Here is a 20,316-nt window from a genome sequence, read left to right on the forward strand (position 1 = left end):
ATTGCTGCTACTTCATTTTGAACTGACAGTTAGGTCACTTAGTAGGGTGACAGTTGCATGTATTTTTCTCCTTATTAAAAAGAACAATGTCTGCTCTTCAGAAAGGATGATACTTTAAATGAATTGTGGGGTAAGGACTAGCCTACAAAGTCTTCCGAATTTGAGATTAAAAGTCACCTCCCCATTAGAGATGGTAATTCTCATTTCCAAGCAATTTTCATTAGCCTTTACTTTCATGATCATCTTCAATAAACAGTGAAGCAAATAATTCATTTTATTTGAAGGCCAACCATATCCTGGGCTGCATCAGAATAAGCGTGACCAGCAGGTCAAGGGAGGTGATTCTCTACTCCGCTCTTGTGAGACCCCACCTGAAGTACTGCCCAGCTCTGGAGCCCTCAGCACAAGTGTCCTGGTTTAACCAGGATAGGGTTAAGTTTCCCCAGCAGTGGGGGGGAGCTCTAGCCATGCCGAGGTCACATCCTGGCAGGTCACATTTTCCTGGCGCGGAGCGCGGTGCGCTCGTGGTTTTGTACATCGTGCTTCAAACTGCTGTATTTGGTAGCTATTTTGCTCTGTTCATTGCTATCACTATTACTGTTATTGTTATTGTTGTTGTTGGTTGTGTTGCTATTGCATTGTTGTATTAAACCTTTCCTTATTTCAGTCTTGGGGCTTTGTATTTCACTCCCTTTGTGGGGGAGGGGCAGCGGCCGCGTGGTCTCAGACCCCGGCAGGGGCTAAACCACCACAACAAGACAGACATGGACCTGTTGGAGCCAGTCCAGAGGAGCGTCACAAAAAATGTTCAGAGGGATGGAATACCTCTCCTATGAGAGACTGAGAGAGTTGGGGTTGTTCAGCCTGGAGAAGAGAAGGCTCCAGTGAGACTTATTGCAGCCTTCTAGTACTTAAAGGGGGCCTATAAGAAAGATGGGGACAGACTTTTTATCAGGGCCTGTTGGGATAGGACGAGGGGTAATGGTTTTAAACTAAAAGAGGGTAGATTCAGACTAGATATAAGGAAGAAATTTTTTACAATGAGGGTGGTGAGACACTGGAACAGATTGCCCAGAGAGGTGGTAGATGCCCCATCCCTGGAAACATTCAAGGTCAGGTTGGACGGGACTCTGAGCAACCTGATCTAGTTGAAGCTGTCCTTGCTTATTGCAGGGGTGCTGGACTTGGTGACCTGTAAAGGTCCCTTCCAACCCAAACCATTCTATGATTTTATAATTCTATTGCAAAGCTATTCCCAGATCATGATTAATCTTGATCCCAACCTCTGCCCAATTCCTCTTGACCTATTCCTTCACATCAACATTTATCTTTTTCTATTCAGTTAAAATTTCCAACAGGTTAACTTTTGTAAGTTGCACTTTATTCCTATACCTCCTGACTTATCAGACATATTGAGAGGATGAGCAAAAACTTACATCTTTCTAGGCTACCAAACAAAAGTGATTTTTTTTGGCGGGGGAGCTCAGGACACTGGCCTCTGAAACCACCAACTTTAAATTCATCAAACCCTTGACAGAAACACAAATATCCTTTTTCTTTACAAATACAGAATTCCGGTTATCATCAATAATTAGTAATATTTATTTTAGAAAGAAAATTGTCATTTTATTTTTCTGCAGTGCCAAAGCCACAATCTTGCTCTACAAATAAGATGTAGAGCTCTTATGTAACCTTAATGAAACAATTGTGAGTCAGACACTTCTGAAAGCCATTACATCTTCTCCATGTTGGTAAATCTACTTTACAGAGCTATTTAGTCTATGATAATGTTATTTCCTAGATTAATATCTGTCAGAAAAATATCTGGATTCCTGTTGCCGATGGAACAATAAAAATCTGAAGTTTTCTTTTATACAACTTTGATGCATTTAAATTCATAACCTTAGACTTCCAAATTCACTCTTCCAAAAAGCGCAAACGTACTCTTTCAAACTGGAAAAAACATTAGTAAACAGTTTACAGGACTGTAGCCCATGAGCCATTAAACCAGCTTTCAAAAAAACCCCCGAAACACCAAACACCAAAATGAAAGGGACCTAAGCATTCCAATATCATAAAGTACTAAAAAAAAGTAATCACAGGGACTGTCTTCAACCTAACAACTGAATATAATCTAAATTTTTATGAAACTGGGGACTCTGCATGGTACAACACTTCCAAAACACTAGTCCATGGATTACAGGCACCTCCTAAAGCAAAGCAGTTCACGAGCAATATAAAATTAATTGTAATCATGTACACTCAGGATACCAACACCAGGGACAGCAACTCCATTTCCTTATTTCTGGATGGATGACAGAGTAACATACTACTTTATCAAGATACTTTGACCTTTCCACACATAACTGTTCTCAAGCCTGGCTGGCTGTACACAGTCCACATCCCTCAGCTATCATGAAAGAAAAGAAGGAAAAAGAAAAGCTAACAAGCTTTCTCATGAGTGAAGCATGACAATCCCAAGAAAAATTCTGATGGCAAAATGATTTGCAGAAGAGTAACTTTCTCATAAGAAAAGCAGAATTGAAAGGTGAATGTTACACACCACTTTATTGCACATCCATGCAAGAAGCAGAAGAGGGAGGTAGAAGAGGGATGCTGTCCCAGTTCACATCTGTGATGTGTAGGGGAGGAAAATACATCTTTAAAATGGAAAATGTGTTGAATGACAGTTAGGAACAATTCACTTGTGGTACAACAATTTTTCCAGTGAGCTTATTACAAATTGTATGTCACAGACATTCTCATATTGACATACAAATGTCTCCTACAAGCTACTAGAGCCAGTAACTTATATTCTCCATTTATTTGTACAGTTTATGAATCTGTTTCTCTCCACTACTGTATTAAATGTCGATTTTGCATTATGGTAACATATTAGCTGTCAAAGAAAGGAAGCACACCTCATCACGGTTTGTTCAGGTCAAACACTTTACCCAGACAGTATACCTGCAAATTGTCTGCTTATCCCTAAAATGTTAACCCCATCTGTAACGGAATATAATTCAAAAAATAAACTCATGAACCAAAGTGATGAGATGTAATAGCGAACATCTAGGTGTAAGCATAGAAAAACAAGTTACATACCTTTTAATAACAGCTCGGTACGTTTTAATTTTTGTGACTCCTGATTCTGAAAGGATGTATCTACAACTTATTCTCTTAGCAGTGTCTCTGAAGACACAACTTCTATATACTCTCTGTAGGAGGTGCAAAATTATAAATGGACTAGGCCCAGCCTTATTCAATTCCTTGATTTTCATGGAAATCCAAAGAAAGGCTTAATTTCCATCAGAGGGGAGGGTGAATTTGGGGATCCAGGTAGTCAAGCATGCAACCAACCCAAGCTACTGTAAACAAACATACATCTTTTCTCCTTTAATCATTTGCCCACACAGCCTGGTAAGGAAAGCTGGTTCACAGCTGCAACTAACAGGAATCCAATCCAGGGGTGCTTCTTGTCTTAAGGTAAACAAAGTAATGACTGTACATACGGTCTTAACTCCCAGGCAACTCTACAGAATTAAGGACCTGAGTTCTTACTTTCTCGAAGTGCATGAAAATATGCTCCAGTGTTTAAGGATTCAATCCCTTACACAGAAGTCAAAAGCTAAGCACATTTGCACAACAGATTTGTTACAGAAATATAAAAGTAAACATAACGCAGATGTACTAAATAATACAGAAAGATAAAAGTAACAGCAAGAGAAGAGTGACAACTGGGAAGTTGTGAAACTTAGGAATCCAATAGTGGTAGATGATTAAACAGGTTACACAAAATTAAAATCATTTTAGTAAGAATTTTAGGTCTGGCTAAAATGAGAGGGAGTATTTTTCACACGCTTGAAAACAACCAAGGAGTAAGGAAATCTGCAGCAGAGAGGAATCAAACAAATGGCAGCAGGAACTTCTTTCACTGCTTTGATGCTGAAATCAATGTATTGCCCTAACTCCACTCCAAACACACCATTCCTCTCATTTCAGTCTTCCAAGCAAGGCAGATTTTCAAGTCAGGAGACCAATTTATAACATTTCTTCTGTCACCTGTGTATCTCAGTTCTAAGATGAAAACTATGAATTTTCAAGCCAGTATGTTTTAATAAAGTTTACCAGAAGATAGTTACACTAACTGCCACTAAGAAACCTTATCTCTAAGTAGAAAGAACCTTAACAATAGGCCTAAAGTGAATTGTTAGGACTTTTGCGTAAGTCAGATGAGATGCACAAAGTACATAAGCAGTTCCATAATCAAAAGATACTACACCTGGATATTAAAAAGCAAAGGTTTCTCCCCCCCCCCCCCCCCCCCGCTTTTGTTTTCTTTTAATTAGAGAAGGATCTATTCTTGTAAGCAAAATGTTATTAACTCCAATTAAGAGAAAGAACCAAGCCTCAAAACTTGACTGCATTATGTTCTGCTAATTTCTAGTGAACAAGAACAGTATTTATATTAGAAACCGTAGAGAGCTTTCATATATTTTAATCAACGACATCCTATTCTAACAACATTTCCAGTATCATTACACAAATTACACTGAACTTCGATATAATCTTTTCCATTATGTCTCTGCTTGACAACTAATACTTCTCTAAACTTCAGTGGTATATGAATATTGTGGTGGTATACATACAATATTCCATTTTCTTAAAAGGCAAGCAAGTGAAACATGTAACAACATATAACAACATGAAAGATTTTTAACTTACCTTCTTTTTTTGTGTTCTGTTCCTGCCTCCCAACCAATCATCCATTTGTTCCTCAATCTCTTCAATTGAAGCTCCATGATCATACGATGGTATGTATGCACTTGATTCCAGGACTGTGTATACAGGGAATTCTGATTTTGGTTTCTTGACTTTAGGCTTCTTCTCCTCTATACAAAAGTAAAAAAGAAGAAAAAAGTATTGCTACTAATACAGCAGAGAAGTGTAATTCAGAAGCAGGCCTAGCTTCTCAACTCTTAATGCTATATTAAAATTTTCACTGAGGAAGGGGCTTCAATTTCTTTGTTAAAAAGAGAATTCAGTTTTGCATAATGTTTTTATTTTTATGAAAAGTAAATAGCAATGCACCCACTTAGACCCTCTTCTACCTGAACTATGCTTTAAAGGGCCAAATGAGGAGCTCCTCAAAATCACAGTTAGCTCTTGTCACTCCTACACCACCTGGCAATTAAGAATAGTACAGGCGAAAGCATAGGGAGCTGTTAAAAGATTTTGAAAGTCCAGGTGGCTTCAAAGAAACTGGCAAAGGTAGAAAGGTGAGTTTTAGACAATTTTGTATTACTTTATGGTCAGCTGTGCTGAGTAAAAGCTTCTGAATCAGTAGATAGCTTCTCTGTTCTCAGATTTCTGTAACTACAATAGCTCTGTTCTAGCACTTTCACATTTAGGAATATTTAAATGTTGGACCTGATTTCTCAAATTGATCACTGTTTTCTGATCTCTGTCCTTCAAATGTATGAAATGGGAGCAGCAGACTTAGGGGACAGGAAGGAGGGACAACAACAACCACCTAAATCTCAGCAACTGAAAACATATCTGCTATATAAGATTATCTCAAAAGAAAGATTTAAGATTGATTGAAAATTGCCAGAACTTAGGAAAGACAAGAGGACGAGGATCAGAAAAAGAAGCTTGAACCCTCAGAAATCATCCAGAAACCTCAGGTATGTCAAGTGTGACTCTCTTGGTTTTTTCTTATTGTTTTAAAAATATGCTGTTTTCACAGTAACTGGATGCTACTGAACTGAAAGAGCTGATTTAATAGCTGGCTGCAGCCAAAAGAGGAAAGTTCGACTCTACCTCCACCTTTCCACTCTCCATTGTGTGCTTATGTGCTCCTCTCTCTTCTATTTGTGCTTCGACAGTCATCCAATCACTTACCAAACTAATTCAATTCACTAATCTTGTAGAAAATTACTCCTTTACACTCAAAAAGAAAAAATCCAAGTTGTTTAAAGGTGGTGGGCAAGGAAAAGGAGAAATACACTTCTCCACAGCAGTGGGCCGTTAGATCAGCTTATCTGCCTTTGCAACCATGCCCTAATGCTTTTCTGAGCATCAGAGGAGAAATGTCTGTTTTTCATAAAAACCTTCTTAAAAAAATTCCTGAAGAGGACAGAAGGACTGTTCCCTACATCTCTGATGCAGAATTCCTTTTCCTAACAGTATTTGTACAGGAACAGCACAGTGAAAAGACTCCATGGACTTGACAAACTTGTAGGAACTGAATATTTAAGAAAACCATAAATGGAGAGAGAACTGTTTCATAACGCCTTGCGTAAGTCTAAAAAGAACAGGAAATTCATACAGATCTTGGAAGTCAACAGAATGACTAATCTTTAAACTTTTAAATATACATTGTTCAGAGACTTGTTTTTGTGCAAAAACTCTTAACTTTGCTTGTAATTGTGAAATTACTCTCAATAAATAAAATACTAAGTAAAAACTTCTATTTGGAAATTTTTTTAGCATCCTTCTATAGGTACACATAGTAAATATACTGAAATTACATATACTCCCCAAACAAACAAAACTAATAGAAAGCCCCAAAGTGTTAACCAGCATTTCTCTCATTCTGTGGATGTTATTAAAGACAATACTGGTGCAAAATTCTTTTGATCTATTTCAAAAGGTAATTTTTATAACCAAATCACATATATTAACCATTATCTCATTTTTCTCCAAAGCTGCTGTATAGTAGCTTCTGGAGTCAAGAGTTAAGATTTGCATGGATAAGTAACAATGGCCTCACCAGCTATTTACTGCAAACACATATACTGGCAAAAATAAAGAAGTTACTTTAAATGACAACTTCCACTACTGAATTTCAATCCTGCAAAATAATCAAGCACACTGTGTGTTGTGTGTTGACTTGGAATTACTTTACAGTGGAAAAACACCAAGACAGTTGGATTTTCCTGTATCTTGCACCCCATCAGCTACTGTTTGCTCATTTTCCCTCTCAAAATATTCAAATAGTTGAAAAAGCCTGAATGCATCTAATTAACACTTAAAAATGAAAAGCCTAGCCTACAAATAGGTCATCTTGATTCCTTCTGTAGTTTTAGAAGTAATTCTGTATTTCCAGAAGACACTGCACCCCACTTTAAAATGAGGTATCAAAAACATGGTATCTAAGCTTGCTTCAGGCAATTAGTGGGAGAGGAAGACCTAACATAGATAAGACACCCCGCTGTTTGCTGACTATCAAAGGAATGAGAAATCTCACCTAGAGAAGATGGCTGTATAACCTCAAACAAGCACTCAACCAGAATTAAAACACTTGTCTCTACTGTCTCCCATGCATATAAAAGACATTGAGAACAGTTTCACCTCAGAATTTTCCAAAGCCACTTTTTAGAATAGGGAAGCACATAAAAGTGATTTAATGGTAAAGGATTTTAGATAGGGGAAGTTCAGAAATCATGTTCAGAGGTAATGATGTACACTATGAAGCTTCAACTTAAGGCAGCCAAGCACTGTTGTTCTTTCAGGTGAAGATGGAGAAAAGAGAACAGATCACAAACTATTTCACCCAAACAACGAAAGTCCACAGCAGACACCTAGGAAGAAAATCTCTCTCCTTCATGTCATCTTTTCATTATCAGTAGTTCAGCTGGCAGCCCAAAAGACACTTCCGACCTGACCTGGCGTTTTCCCCTGAAGAGAATAAGGATCAGGTTTTTCAAACAGTAGATGATGCCTGGACAGCTGAATCCTACATCTGCTAAGGCTTGACAGACAGCCAGGAAGCTGGTGCTGCCGTCACCACCACAACCTAAAGCAAGGATGTGTTTGATGGTGCCAACAGTAGCCACAACTGCAGCTGTGATTCAGAGTTTTGAAACACAAGTGTTCCCTTAATACTCCACATCATCTTCTGATGGTGTGAGCTTTAGACTATGTGACCATCCACTGTAACAGAACAGGCTCTTAAAATGCATTTTTCTCCTCCAGTCTCAAATATTGTTCTAATATTGCTGTGTATAAACCTAACTGAAATGCAGGAAAAGCATACAGAAAAATATTTCAGAGGTTCCTGCCAGTTTTGTGACAGCCTACTTGCTGTCCACTGGAGACCCAACAGACCACTATGCCCTATGTGGGCACCAATATCCAGCAAACCTTAACTACGACCAGAGTTACTAGTGCTCATACAACTAAATGCAGTGGAGAGAAACAGTCTTGGTGAAACCAGTGCCTGACTTCGAGCTCAATAAGGTAAATGAATAGCTTACTCTCACTACTATTTTCTGGGAACATTATGTATTTCAATTGCCAAATTACAGTGTAGTAACTTTTCCAGTTTATTAAATAGAATAAAAAAAACGGGCAACAGCAGGGAAATTGTTTGATGTCTGCCACTCCAATGTAAAATTATCAGTATTTTACATGATTTATTACTTTATCATTTGCTGAATTCATACTGCAAGAATACTAATTTTCTAGGAGTATTTTCCACCTTTAGATCTATCAAGTTCTTTACCAGAAGACTAAATTTGACTTACAACTTAAGAGTTAAAAGAAGAGATGTAATTTGTCCCCTATGTTTGAACAGCATATAAACATTCCCATCACTGGGACCCCTAGACTTTAACAAGATAGCAACTAGCTAACTCTCTTAGAGTACAGGACTTTATGTTTCTAAATGCCTCCAATACTATTCCAGTACTGACTATACATTTTACTAGTTTATGGTGTCATGATCTGTGTTTTAAAGTTTGATTAATTACTTGCACATAGTCAGATATTTTGATCTTCCTTGTTAGTCCTTCCACCTTGTTACTACATTAATTTTATCAGTGGCAGAATTAATAGTATCTGGCTAATGGTTATTTGCTTTAAGACATATCAGCTGTCTTTTTTAAAAGATAAGGAATCAGCTAGCATTTTGGATTCAATGCCACATAATAAAACAGTGATGCCTTCTCCATAATAAATATCAAAGGTCCGTATTTTAAAGTTTTCAGAAAAGTATATAGCGATTTTTACCTGCCAGTTGATGTAAATGTAAAGAATTCAGAGAATTTCTCACAGAAAAAATGACCACTTCATACAGAAAGAAACAAAACAAAAAGAAGTGCCGAACTTCTGCAAAGAAAATGTGACACATCAAGCTGGAGCTCCCTCTCTCTGCAAGACTTCCAAGCTTTAAGCATGAACAAGAATTCACAGAATACACAGAAAATATGGTCAAAAAAGACAGTGATGTCTTGAAAAATCACAGAAAGAAAAGGGACAGACTGATTAGTATCTCATGTGTTGATAAGCAAGAAATATGACCACACACACAGGCAGACAGCAAACACCTTTTTGGCAAGGCAGTAAGATAATGCACTGAGATCTCCTTTTCTTTCAACATTGTTCACTTATCTACGTAACTATGTAAGACAACAAAAGCATTTACAGCATTAAAATTTGTTTAAAACATGACAGAGAAAAATTCACACTTGCATGTACAGCAACACAGACAGATAGAAACAACAGACCCAAAAGTCTGGAAAATATACTACGGTTTTGACAGTCTATTGAAAAAATAGAGCAAACTATATTCAATATTAATACAAATATGGGACAAACAAATGTTTAAAACATATACATTTCTGTACTCACAATAAAGTCAATGGGATTATATGAATGCATCACGAGTTAGAGACGGATATATACATCTGCTGTACTGCGACCTAGAGGCTAGTTTACTTTTGAGCAAACTAACTAAAAACATGCTTAGTGATGAATATATTCTCAACGACAGAAAACTTCTGACTGTGGGTTATGATGTCTTTCATCCTTTTCTCTGAGTATCTACCCTTCCCAAAACTTCCTACTCCCCCAAAATACCTCATGCCCATAATATGAAAGGGTTAGAAATAAACCTCCAATATTTGAGAGCTAACTTGCCTTACAACAAACATATAATGAAACATGTGTGCCTCTTTCAAATAAGTCTCATAACGCTGTATGTTTGTGGAATATTTTCCATAAAATCTGAAGCCAGTTTTGTAGGGAGAGGCATCATATAGCCTAGTTGAAACAATTGGAAAAAGCACACAAGCTTGCAAGTTCGAAATCCTTTCAGCAGGCCTGCCAAAACAATCAGTGAAACGGATGATACTTAGTTTGCCATAATTAAGCTTTCAGAGGTAACAATTAAGTGATCAGAACATTCACACCCACGCCAACCAAAAAAGCATGCATTATATGAATTAATTTTCTCTGAACCTGCTTGTCAGCAAATCATTACAGAGCAGGCGTGTGAACAGTGCATTTTGGCAGGGATTAATACTAAACACAATTATCCAAGGTATTTCTCAATTATTTGGAAGTAAATGTAAAGTCACCTTCAGTGTAGTGCTAGATCACATAAATTTGGTCAAAATGGCTTAGCATCAAGAGGGAAGTACAGGAAGAAGTAGGAATACAGACTGGCTGGTAGTCTGGAACCAATCAAATCAGAAGTATTTTTGAAAATTACACATAAGAACCTTATGCCATATCTGCACTTATGAGGGACTGCCTGCAAGGAATCTCTGACGCAAGAGCTTGCAGTTATGGTGGACAAGCAATCTGAAACAAGCTGTAAGAGCAATGGGAAGTAAGGTAATCTGATTCTGTAAACAGAGCAGTAATGCTAGAAGAAACATGATTTTATAATCAGATGACAAACATTAGAACACTATATACAAATCCAGGGTCTAATACTTGCAGCTACATCGGAAAACTAGAGTACAGAAAATCCACAGAAAGTAAGGGCTAAAGAAATGCTTTATATAAAGAAAATCTGCAGACAAATGAACTTTTTAAGCACAGAAAAATGCTAATAATGAACAACTGAAAGCTAAAGCTAGAGAAATCCACACTGAAATTAAGATATAACTATATAACAGTAAAACTATCTGTCTGAACAAACCATGAAGAATAGAAGGCATCTCAGGGTTTTCTGATCAATATTGTAACTTGCATAACAAGATGCTAAAAGCTGAAGTGCATCACTAGTACAAGTCAAACAAGATGAGTCATGAAAAGCAGTATTTTTTCACTGATTTTTGCCTGTAAGGGTTTGAAAGACACATAGTAAATGATTTAGTCATGTCTTCTATCCCTAAGTTTCATGAAACAATATAAAAAGCTACCCAAAGACGTGCTGTAGTTGAAACAACTGGAAAAAGCACACAAGCTTGCAAGTTCAAAATCCTTTCAGCAGGCCTGCCAAAACAGGCTGTCTGGAAAGGGAGAACCACCAAGCCTAACCAAACTTAATCAAATGTATTAAAGGCTTCACTACTGCTCTCGATTTTTCATGGCAGGCACTCAGGTAAGACATGTCTTACTATAAAGCCCTACACAGAAACAGAAATAACACTATAGATACCATCATAAAGCCCCAATACAGAAAGGTTATGCAGCCATAGGGCTAGTGACTTTGTATTTCAGTTAAAGCTTGAATGATGGGGGGTGAGGAAAAAACACACAGAAGAAAGTACTATTCAGCATGGTTTATAAACAGAAACAAAATAGTTTCTTGACATGGATTGTTCCAGATGCCTTGTACATCAGGGAAAGAATTATGGATTTACAATGCAAATGTGTTTGTAACTGGGATGTAGTGAAGAGTTCACCTGCAATATCTAGCAGACACTATTTCTTTCAAAAGGCATATTTTAAAAATAAATTTAAGTCTTCACTTTGAAAGTCAGGGTAAACAAACATAAGAACAGAAAATTAAGAGAACTACCAATGCTAAGTATAAAGAAAAATAGATGTATTTTCCCCCAAAATGGACATGGTTGAAAGAAGTACTCCATGCAAGAAAAGGACCAGTAGAGCTACTAGAAACCTTGCAGTTTAAGTTTAAAAACTGGCAGTCATCTGTCCTGATAATGTATGTCTAAGTCAGTTTAATACAACTCAGTTCAGTTAATACATACTCTATTTTACATCCCATGACTATGAAGAACAGGGCTATCTATTGTTACAGAATCATTCCCTGATGCACACATTATACGCATGTGTGACGCTACAGGAGTGGGAGAACTTACAAGAAATTAAAGCACTTTAATTTTAAAATATGTCTTGTGTTCTAGTATCTAAATGTAAAAAGGGTATCAGAAAATGTAAGGCAAAACATTTCTATTTTTCTACATAAAACACGCAGTTATCTGTAATTCCATACAAAACCACATTTCCTAGAAACATAAGGTAAGTTACTATATTTTTGTAAGGCAAAGTCGCTGTATTTTACTAAGGCAGTAATGACATTTTTGAATGGACTGAGAAGTGATAAGAAACACTGCAAATGTGCCAGAAAAATAAATCAAAACTGTGCATAATATTGACTTACCAAGAAATTACTTTTTCACACTCCTTACCAAATATAGCACCTTAATGAAATCTCAATACTGTCCTCTCTTTCCTACTTTGCAAATTGTATTTTCCTCCTCCAGTGTTCTTGTCTGGTTTTAGTTCAAGCTGCCTACAGAATGCCACACAATTTCAGCAGGAGAACAGATAGACATGGGGGTAAACTAGCAATTAGGTCATGAAAAAACAAGCACTGTAAAACAGCTATTGCTAATCTGCATGAGATACATTTACTCAATTAGATAGATGGAACTGTTATTATGAACTCGCATTCCACGGATGGTCTGTAAAATTAAGAAGAATGAGGGCAAACAAAATGCACATTTGTTGATTTACAATGTTTCTATGCTAATTGTGAAGTGACAATAGAGAAAAATATAATGAAATAAGCAAATTTAACAGATGCTTTGCATGCAAGCTTCAGGAAAAAAATTATATAATTTTTTTTTTTTTTTCCCCCTACAGTAACATAGATGCATCTTTTGTTCTTCTCTGGGGCATCTTATTTAATTTAAAACAAGGTAACTGACAGCTCATTCTGCTGCCCAGCAATAGCACTGCTATGGCTGACCAAATTAATTCCATGCCAAATTTCAAACTCTGCTAATTACAGGTGGTGACTCTCAATCCTTCCTCTTGCTCCCTGCCAGCAAGCCTACCAAGGGAGGGCAGGATGCCAACCAGTGAGACTGGTGAGGACTGGCCCTCGCTCACATGCGTGATGTTGGGTCACCTGGCAGACATGGAGGTCACACACCACGTCACACCCAGCGGCATGACAAGGGACAGGGTGGTGCTTCTGTAAGAGGTCAGGGGTGACCTGGAGGGGGAAGTGTGCCAAACCTGCACCTCTCATGTGTGGGCACTGCTACTGGAAGTAACAAAAAAAAAAGTGACTCCCAGGTGACACCTGGCAGAAGAGAAATACTGAAAAGTTCGTATGTGGTCTTTCAGTGAATCACAGGAACATGCACACTACAATTTTAACGACTTTATACTTTCACTTGCACTTCTGTTTTTGAAAACCAGTCCTTTTAAAACAGTAGCTCACAGATTTCAGTGAAGAATGTATGCCAGCTATTTTGAACAATGGCAATACGTTACTATCTGACAATTTAACAAGTTTTTAATAACCCAAGTCAAGACCCTTTTCAAGGGCCTATTTTGTGGTAGGTATCTCAAACATAATGGCAGGCCTCCCTAATAAGCATTAAGTGCACTATTTTGCTAGATTTGGCCTGGGTCCACAATGCTCACTGAGGTGCTGAATGTTACCCATTTTCTCAAAACAGATTCAGCTACAGATAAGTTGGGAATTATCGCTGAAACTGGATCTCTTTGCTGATTTTACAAAATTAAGCTATTTTGTAAATATAAATAATGCAGCTGTATTTTAAGTGCCTAAAGGCTTATGCATACTCAAATCTGGTAAATTATTATAGGGCACTCAATGCACTTGTCAGAATGAAGGAACTTAAAAGCATGCACTTAAGTACAGTAAATAAAGCAAGCACGCACATACAAACAGACAAAAAAAACCTTAGAATTGTCTTCAGAAGAGGGTAGGTTTAATCATTGTCAAAAGCAAATAACTGAAAGAAGGAAAAGAAAAGTCACCTATAATTAGTCTGAATACTTTATTAAGGGAAATGCTAATTGCCTTCTCTGGTCTTTTATGAGAGTATAAAGACTTTAAGGCATTTATTTCAACAATAGCTTGAATCCATCTCTGAAGTCTGCATCCATGCTTTTGAAAATTCAAATTATGTTCAATTTCTATCACAAAAATCAACTCAATATGCACACAAGAATTATAAAACATATTATCTTTAAAAAATATTTACAAAGAGAATACAAGCAAGCTCAAAACACAGGAGGTCACTTCCGAAAACGTATACTTTGAGATCTACACAGTTGAGATTTCCCCCTCCTGTAAAATAACATTTCTAGCAAAGTATGCTTTCCTTGCTACAATATAACTGTCACCTGAGTTTTATGCTTCTATGGGAACAAACCAGCAGCCTACTGCAAAATCAGTCACAAAATTAGAAGCTTATTTAAATTTAACAGCAGTACAGAAATATATGAAGTATTTTAGAAGATTATAAAAATGTTTGTTCTTATACATCCTCTGCAGTAGGTATATCATATTACATCTTTGTTTATTAAGACAGTGATAAAAACTCACTCTGAAGTGTTTCAAGTTCAGCCTTAGCCAGGGCATCTTCTTTCGCCTTCGTTTTTGTTTCTTTATATTCTACATATAATTGTCTGGCATCCTTTAAGAAAATGTTGCAATGGCATTAGCATCCTTATACAAACAAGTTATTGCAATGGCTCTGTTTCAACTCAATTAACCTTGCAAAAAAATTCAAGATACATTGGTTTCCTTGAGTTACAGCAATTTTCAATACAGAAAGTATTTGTTTACAATGTAGAATTTTTGTGTAATAAAAGTTCAAATGTAATAGCATTGACATTATAGACTATGATGCTCACTGACAACCTGAAAAGCAAAATGGTTAGAAAAACATTTCTGATCACTACCTACAGCTTTGTAAGAGGCCATGTACCCACTTTGCTTGTATCAGCAATCTGGAAATTCAAGGAAGAAAGAAAAGTTTTTAATTAGAGTAGTGTGTGCAGGGACAAACAAAGGCAATTGCTAGGCAGCAGTCCTCTTAGTGAGATCTCATTAGGGTAACACTAACTGCATGTTCCAAAATCCAACTTGTTCTCTTCTTTTTTTTTTTTTCTTAAACTTTTTTTTTTTTACACCAACTTCTACACTGTTATTAAAGTGTTGAAAATATATATTAAGTTTTCTCTCCAAGGATTAGATTAGATTCTAATCTCAAAGCTATTTGGCAAATTTACACACAACTCTAGAAGTCCAGTCACAAATCTTACAAGGTACACATTTCCAAAATCTGATTAATTAGTAAATATAGATTTGTGTTGAAAGCTTTCTAATATGAACAACCAGCTTGCTGAAGTAAGAGGTATGGAGAGTTTTCTTACTCTCACTTACCAGTTTAAGAGATTTCTATATTCATTCAAAAACAATGAATTTATAATAGAAAAGCTGAAACAGACAAATTAATATGTATCATTTCCAAGCATGCAGAACATCTATTGTACTAAATTAAAATTAATTGTAGTATTAGATAAACCTAATTTTAGTTCTTTATAGCCAAAAATAATTTTATTCTTGTTATTACATTAACAGTCCCACTTTTTACATATAAAGGGTGATTAAAATTTTAATGTAGAATGTATTGTAAAACATTGGTAAATATTTTTATAATTTCAACTGTAATCCCATAAATTTGAACAAAACCCGGCCTCATTAAAAAATAAGACATCTTAATAAATTTTGAAAATAAAAACTGAGTTAAACAGTCATTATTGTTACCTCTAATGGTAGAAGTCATTCAAAAACATTGCTTTCTGCAAAGACACTATGACACAACAGTTGTTCTTTGCATTACGCTGGCACCTACACCTTCAAAGACACTTGAGAGAGGTGGGAGAACACGGGATAGAATCACTATCCAGCTCTGAGCAGATCTTTTGTAATATTGTGGAGACATCTCACTGATATAAGTCAGAGCTCCTGAAGAACAACTCTGACAAATTCCCACAAAAGATGAGTAAGGTTTCAACTCCTTCCAAAATACCTCTTCCTACTCTCTATTTGTCTTTACATTTGGGTACGGGAAATGGGAAGTTAGATTTCTCTGCCAGGTTTATGTAGGAGATCACTGTGCCCAGAAGAAACCCGAAAGAGTTTACATAACTTTTTGCTGCTGGACCATAACAGATGAGAGCATCTCACACGCTTACAGTTTTGGTTTTGGGGTTGGGGAAGAGGGAGTTTTTGGTGGTTTCAGTAGAATTGGAGCTAAAAAAACTTGCATAGGTACAGGAGGACTACCATTAACAGCAGACATGAAAGCTTTGAGGAAACATTCACTTTCTATGTTAGAACAATGAATTACAAAATTAGGATCAGCATTAGTTCCCTTTTCAGTTTACCCAAAATATAAATTCTCTACCACATATGGAAACTTTCCTTGTACTCTCCAGATTCAGCCTGTTTGCATCATTAAGAAACACAGCCATAATGTAAGGCTACCTTCTGCTGTAAGTTTGAGATACTTGGGTTGTGTGGCATACACAGGACTCAGACATACTGATATCCAAAAAAATGCTTTTGTTTAAGGCTATGATTTCAAAATGGCTACAATTAACCGGCATTTAAATTTAACCCATTTGACACTGAAAGCCAATATTTGATGCTAAATTCTGGTGTAAAATCCATTATTGCTTGTGGGATCTCCAGACAGCAGGCACTAGGGGGTAACTGTCAATCTCTCCAGCATGTCAATCACGGAACAATTGGAAATGTGGCTCAGATGAAAATGAGACACAATAGCTGAACAACAAAGAAAACTAGTCAGAAGCACGTAAATGAAATTTAGTAGTATTGTTGCTTTATAAATATAAAATGGATTATCAGTGCAAATGGAGTAAAATTGAGTAATATGCAGGTAACAAAGGCAGTATTAGTCTTTCATCTTATTAATCACAGTTTATTATGGTGGATACCATAACAAAAAAGGGCAGACTGCACATTTTGAAGCACGCAAAAATTTATACATAGAAAATAAAGCAAAAAAACAACCAAAAAAATCTAATCAAAATGGATTTTTAAGATTTGAAAATCAAATCCTTCCCACAAAAGCATAAGAAATGGCTCTACAGGTTGTAAAGAGAAATTAAAAGACACACCTGAGTAAGGGTTTTAGCCACAGACACAAACTATATGGGTATTAGACCTTGTAAGTCAAAATGAAAAAACACTGGGAAACAGTTTAAAATATGAAGTTCTTTGAAGAAAACTTCTGCCTTAACATAAACAAGCACATTTCAATTTAGTTCTCATTAGTTTTCAACAGCATCAGTCTAAACAGGAATATTTGTTTTCAAGCATATTCAGTTTTGGTAATAGAGTATTTCAAAATAGATTTATGTTCAGATTTTTCACTTTTCCAAAGTGACAAATTTAAGCAGTCATTTTGCCTCAATACAAACATTTTAGGGCCCTAAACCCACTGGCAATATAGATACAGCCTCCTCCCACCTAATGCTCCTTCTCCAAGATCCAGTAATGATTTTTCTTTTAGAGCATCTTTCCCCAAACAGCTCAAAATAAGCACAACATCAAAATTTTACACCTGATGTATACTTCACCTTCAATAAGTAATAAACATAAGAAAAGCAACATTTTTGTCCTTCTGGGAGTGGAAAGGGACAGAGGAAAGAGACACACAAATACAAAGCTTGGAACTGTTCTACCTAAAAGCTCCAGCTTATCTAATCAGAAATATTTTATTCACATTTGCAGGAGTTTGAGAAGTTTTCAGAAAAGAACATCAACACAAATACATTACTTTTCTTCACCATCAAAGCAGTAATAGCACATAGTTAAGCAAACAGAAAAATGAAGAGGGCTAATATATGCTGGTTTATTATACTATGATTTCAAATATACACTTTCCAAAAAGGAACAGAATGAAAAAGCTGTGTTAGAAACACAAAATTCTGCTATTAGTATTTCTAAATTATGTTCCAACTGCCATGTATAGGAAGTTCCTGTGATTGCCCTCACATTTAACCAAAAATTTCAAGAGTGTTGCAGAAGAAAAATAAAAATTGACAAACAATTAACATATTTTCAGTATTTTAACCACAAATAAGAACCAAGGATACTGAAAAATTCTTGTATTTCAGTTCCTCTTTACATCAGTATCATCTCATTTCAATAAATTTGAGATTGCCAAGACAAAGCTGCACTTGACTTATGCAGAAATAGAGAAATTCTTGATATTGTACTTTTAAGAGGGTTTTTTCCTTTGCTTGGAGGTTTTTTTTTTTTTTTTTGGTTTGTTGCTTTTAAATCACCAGATACAGTATTTATTCAAACTGTACTAATTCTGGAACTAAAAACTTCAGAACTGAGTAAGACTCGATCACTCTGGCCTCTCCTTGACTTTTGGGGAGGGTGATTAGGTTTTATTGGTTTGTTTGCTTTGTGGTTTTTTTTCTTCCCCCTTCAGTTAACCTTCCTGGCTTTCTGGTCTACCTCAGAAAGGCTAGAGAAGAAATAAGGCAAACATTGGAATCAACTTGCTGTATTGGCCATATGTGAATCTTCATCACAGATTTTGTGATAGAATCAGCTTCACATTTTAGTTCCCTGGGTGTGGGACTGATACAAACAGAACTTACAGTTCACTGGAAACTTTCCCACAAGCATACGTAAAATCAGTATATTGAAATAATTTTCTTTGCATTAATTCTTATCAAATCAATCTATAGACTTAAGAAATTTGTATGAAGTTCCTGAACTAAATTTTTGTCATTTTGAGTACAGTGCTCTAGTACAATTTGTACAAAAAAAACCAGAGAGAAAAAGGAGTCAAATTGAAATTACTGCAACACCCGACATTCAATTTGCTATTTCTACACAAAAATGCAAGCCAGTATACCACAGCAAAAACACCCTTTTGATGGGTTCATAAACTAATAATATCAAGGTGTTATAGTAAGAAATAATGTTTTTAAAAAGTTAAACATTATTATTTATATTTCTCTTTGGCATTTTTACATGTTTACTCAAAGGCAAACTAGTAAATAAATAGGAATTGCATTACTTCCGCCTTTATAATCAGAAAATCATGCTTTGACCCTGGAATAATACCAGTGGACAGTTGAAGTGGACAGTTGAAGCGTGGTTCCCAGGCCTCGGATGCACCGGGTGACCAGCAGCAGGCTGTGCTACTGTCGTATCTGCTGGGCATTCCACATCCACAGTGGTGAAACAAAGGCAGCCAGAAAGGGGAACTGAGGCTGACTGCAAGGGCCTCCCTGGGACCCACTCACACCCCATGAAGCCTCAGACCACAACAGAACAGTACCATTAATTGAGAGCCAGCATTGCCTTGTACACACGAGCTGCTCTTGGAGCTATGCTCCTCTAACCTGTGTGCTGGGTTATGCAGACATACAGTAAGTAATTTGAAGGAGCAGAACAAAATTGGCTGCCACAGAACAGCAGGCAATTAAGGGCAAATTGCTTTAGTGTCTCACGTTTACTTAAAACTTTTACTATGCAGCAAAGCACATTTTGTCTCCAGAGCCTCAGACGGTACCCTGTTAGACACAAATTATTTTTGCTCACTTGCATACAGTCAGAATACTTGTTTTACCATCCACTCTCCTCTGACCTGCTTCTAAGCTTCTAATTGACCTCAGGGTCAAGAGCTTCATCCCTACTTCGGTTCTCCCAACAGCTGCCAAATAGCAAGAAAGAGAGCAAATGGGCAATCACTCGTGCCACACATCCTGCAATTGCTCACTACCCACAACTTATATCAACATTGGTGCTGTACAGTAAGTTGGAACACTTCAAAACCCTGTAAAGCATGGAATTAAGCAGATATTTAACCTTAATGACCTGAATAAATCCCATCCAAAAAATATCTTTAAGGCATATGTTATTAAATGCAATAAATTTTATTTTAATCTCACATGATGATTTTATATAAAGTCATATATGAAGACAAAAACAACTAAATGTTTGCTGACCTAATCAAATCTTGCTTTAAAGCTAACTTTGCCAAAGGAGATGCCCTGCTGGCAAAGCCTCTTGAGTTTAACGACACATTGCCAATCCATTTAAGGCCAAAGCCGAACCATCTCTAAACAGGTGTTGAAATGTAATCATGGATTAAAAGAAAACCTGAGGAAAAAATGCCAAGAAATTAAACACCTCTGGGTCACTAGTTTGAATCTATTCCAGGCTACTAAATCAGCTACAGTAATTACCATCTGGTAGTCTACATAAAAATATATTACTGGCCTTTG

The 20,316-nt window shown here is 36.5% G+C and overlaps 1 protein-coding gene across 1 annotated transcript in view; it reads right to left on the minus strand.

The window, feature by feature from the left end:
• Nucleotides 1–20,316, minus strand: part of DNAJC1 (DnaJ heat shock protein family (Hsp40) member C1) — a 121,668-nt gene that overhangs the window by 46,407 nt on the left and 54,945 nt on the right. The window contains exons 7-8 of the mRNA XM_074865942.1: nucleotides 14,573–14,663; nucleotides 4,726–4,892 (exon numbers count right to left, since the gene is read on the minus strand). Of these exons, the coding sequence (XP_074722043.1) occupies nucleotides 4,726–4,892; nucleotides 14,573–14,663 (258 nt within the window). The remainder of the gene's footprint in view (nucleotides 1–4,725; nucleotides 4,893–14,572; nucleotides 14,664–20,316) is intronic.

This window comes from Strix uralensis, chromosome 1 (assembly GCF_047716275.1).
Source record: "Strix uralensis isolate ZFMK-TIS-50842 chromosome 1, bStrUra1, whole genome shotgun sequence".
Lineage (NCBI taxonomy): Eukaryota > Metazoa > Chordata > Aves > Strigiformes > Strigidae > Strix > Strix uralensis.